Here is a 2594-nt window from a genome sequence, read left to right on the forward strand (position 1 = left end):
GGGGGGGGGGCGGTGGGGGGGGAGAGCAGGAACAGTGCAGGCCGAGGCAGCTGGTCTTGAGGGTTTCCCAGAAGAAAGTGTAAGAACTAGACCTTAGGAAGTAAGGTTCCGGCAAAGAAGAGGCACACCTGTAGACTCAGCCTCAGAGACTGCAGCAGCCTGGACCGTAGAGGGAGTGGAGGGCTGTCAGGGTTTCTTTTACTGTTGCTGTGATGAAATATTTGGACAAGCAACTTAACAGAGTAAGGGTTTGTTTTAGCCCACAGTTGAGGTTCCAGTCCATCGTGGTGGGGAAGTCAAGGCAGTGAGAGCTTGAAGAAATGTCACATCTCGAGCCTACACGCCAGGGTCCCACCCACAATTGACTGCATCGATTATGAAGTCGAGATAGTAGGGTGCACGCCTTTAATCCCAGCACCAGGAGGCAGAGGCAGGAGATCTAGGCCAGCCTCCTGGTCTAGAGTGAGTTCAGGGCAGCCAGGGTTGCACGGAGAACCCTATCTTAAAAAACAAAACAACACAACAAAAAAAGATAGTACCGCAGAGGCTGGTCTCTAGATTCTGTCAGGTTGGCAGTAAACACTGGCCACCACATGGACCAACCTGAGCTTTACTGTGAGACCCTGGCAGCAAGGTGGGCGGGTGCTGTGGGCGTATGGAGCTCAGTGATAGAGGGCACAAATGGAAGAAAAGCTCTGAGTTGGCACTGCCCAGCACCCAAAGAGGACGCAGGCTCAGCTGGAGAGGATGGCATCGTGGGCATTCCCATCAGTCAGTTAGCTGGGACTGCTGCCATCTAAGGTAAGGGGTGGAGTGGAGCCCAGGGTTCTGGAAAGGGCCTTGGGAGTCAGCTGGGGGGCCAGGTAGCAACAGCATCTTGAGGGTGTCTGAGCCAGGGCAGTGAAAGCCCTGCGGGCGATGGAGGATGCACTGAGCTCGCGCGGGAAACAATAGCGCATGCAGAGCAGACGTTGACAGACAGTGTTTCCCCCTAGGAGGTGGATATCGGCCTGGCTGCTGATGTGGGGACCCTGCAGCGGCTTCCCAGGGTCATTGGGAACCAGAGGTGAGGGGTGATGATGACCTGGGTTGGAGGGGTCAGACCCAGGATGACAGTGGCTCCTGACCTCCCTTCCCCTTATGTAGCCTGGTCAATGAGCTGACCTTCACCGCCCGAAAGATGATGGCTGACGAGGCCCTGGACAGTGGGCTGGTCAGGTAGGACCCTGACTGACGGATGGAAGGGAGAGGCACAGGGCTGTCCAGGCCAGGGTGGGGCTCCGTGGTCTCCTGTACCCTCACCCTAGAGTCCAAATGGCCTTTCTCCGCGCGGCTATTTCTTCCCCTGAGCATCATCCTGTGGCTGAACCCTTCGTTTGGGGTTCCCGTTTTCTTTGTGAGGCCACCTGGCCAACCACAGGGGAGAGGGAGACCATCCCTCTCATCGATCCCTTCCCTGGCAGCCGTGTGTTCACAGATAAAGATGTCATGTTGAATGCAGCCTTTGCCCTGGCGTCTGAGATATCCAGCAAGAGCCCTGTGGCTGTGCAGGGATCCAAAATCAACCTAATCTACTCCCGAGACCATTCAGTGGATGAGAGCCTCGACTACATGGTAAGGCCCTCCCGCCTACGCCCGCTTCCACCAATCGTGGCCCTCCTGGCCCAGAGAGCCCAAGTTGGCTCAGGGGAGCTGCATGCGTGCGTGCGTGCGTGCGTGCTTGCGTGCGTGCGTGAACACACCTCCTCTGACCGGTGCCTTGCCGCTCTTTCCCACACCCTGGGTCCAGGCCACCTGGAACATGAGCATGCTGCAGACCCAGGACATCATCAAGTCGGTCCAGGCCGCCATGGAGAAGAAGGACATGAAAAGTGTCTCCTTCTCCAAGCTCTGAGCACCGTCTGGTCCGAGAGAGGAAGGCTCCATCGAGGGTCAGGACGGTTCCTCAGTGCCTTCTCCCACGTGGTCTTCCAGTGTACAGCCTTATGGCTTAGTTCTTCAGCTCCGGAGCCTTATCTTCACTGTGAACAATAAAGCGTGAACACAGCCTGGTGTCTTTACTGCCCTGGGTGGGGGCTCAGAGGCCTGGCTCCAAGGAGGGCAATCGGGAAGGCTGGGAGGCAAATCTGCCTGGGCCAAGAGGAAGTGTGCCAGGAACTGAGGCCCCAGAAGGCTGAAAGGCCACCCTGTGCCTGACCCCGAGTGAGGTGTGGCACGGCACAGCACAGTAGGCCTGGGTGCCTGCCACTGGCTGAGTTAACTGCCACCGACACTGAGCCAGTTGCATCATTTCTTCCTTCTCTGCAAGAGCAGCAAGTGCCTTAACCACGAGCATCTCTCCAGGCCCTTTTAAAAATGTTGATTTGGAGCCTGGAGAGATGTCTCGGTGGTTAAGAGCACTGACTGCTCTTCCAGAGGTCCTGAGCTTAATTCCCAGCAACCACATGGTGGCTCACAACCACCTACAATGAGATCAGATTCCTCCTTCTGGTGGACATGAAGACAACAACTCATATACATAAAATACACGAATAAATAATTTTTTTAAAAAAATGTTGATTTTGTTTATGTGTGTGTTTGTAAGGAAGTTGGTT

General features: G+C 55.6%; 1 protein-coding gene across 1 annotated transcript in view; it reads left to right on the forward strand.

Moving 5' to 3' along the window:
- Ech1 (enoyl-CoA hydratase 1) overlaps positions 1-2047 on the forward strand; it is an 8538-nt gene extending 6491 nt beyond the window's left edge. Inside the window, exons 7-10 of the mRNA XM_050119050.1 lie at positions 996-1066; positions 1147-1218; positions 1464-1614; positions 1790-2047. Coding sequence (XP_049975007.1) covers positions 996-1066; positions 1147-1218; positions 1464-1614; positions 1790-1894 — 399 coding nt within the window. The 3' untranslated portion in view covers positions 1895-2047. The remainder of the gene's footprint in view (positions 1-995; positions 1067-1146; positions 1219-1463; positions 1615-1789) is intronic.
- Positions 2048-2594: the final 547 nt, after the last annotated feature.

The sequence above is a fragment of the Alexandromys fortis genome, unplaced genomic scaffold (assembly GCF_014885135.2).
Source record: "Alexandromys fortis isolate MF-2015 unplaced genomic scaffold, M_Fortis_MF-2015_v1.1 scaffold_140, whole genome shotgun sequence".
NCBI lineage: Eukaryota > Metazoa > Chordata > Mammalia > Rodentia > Cricetidae > Alexandromys > Alexandromys fortis.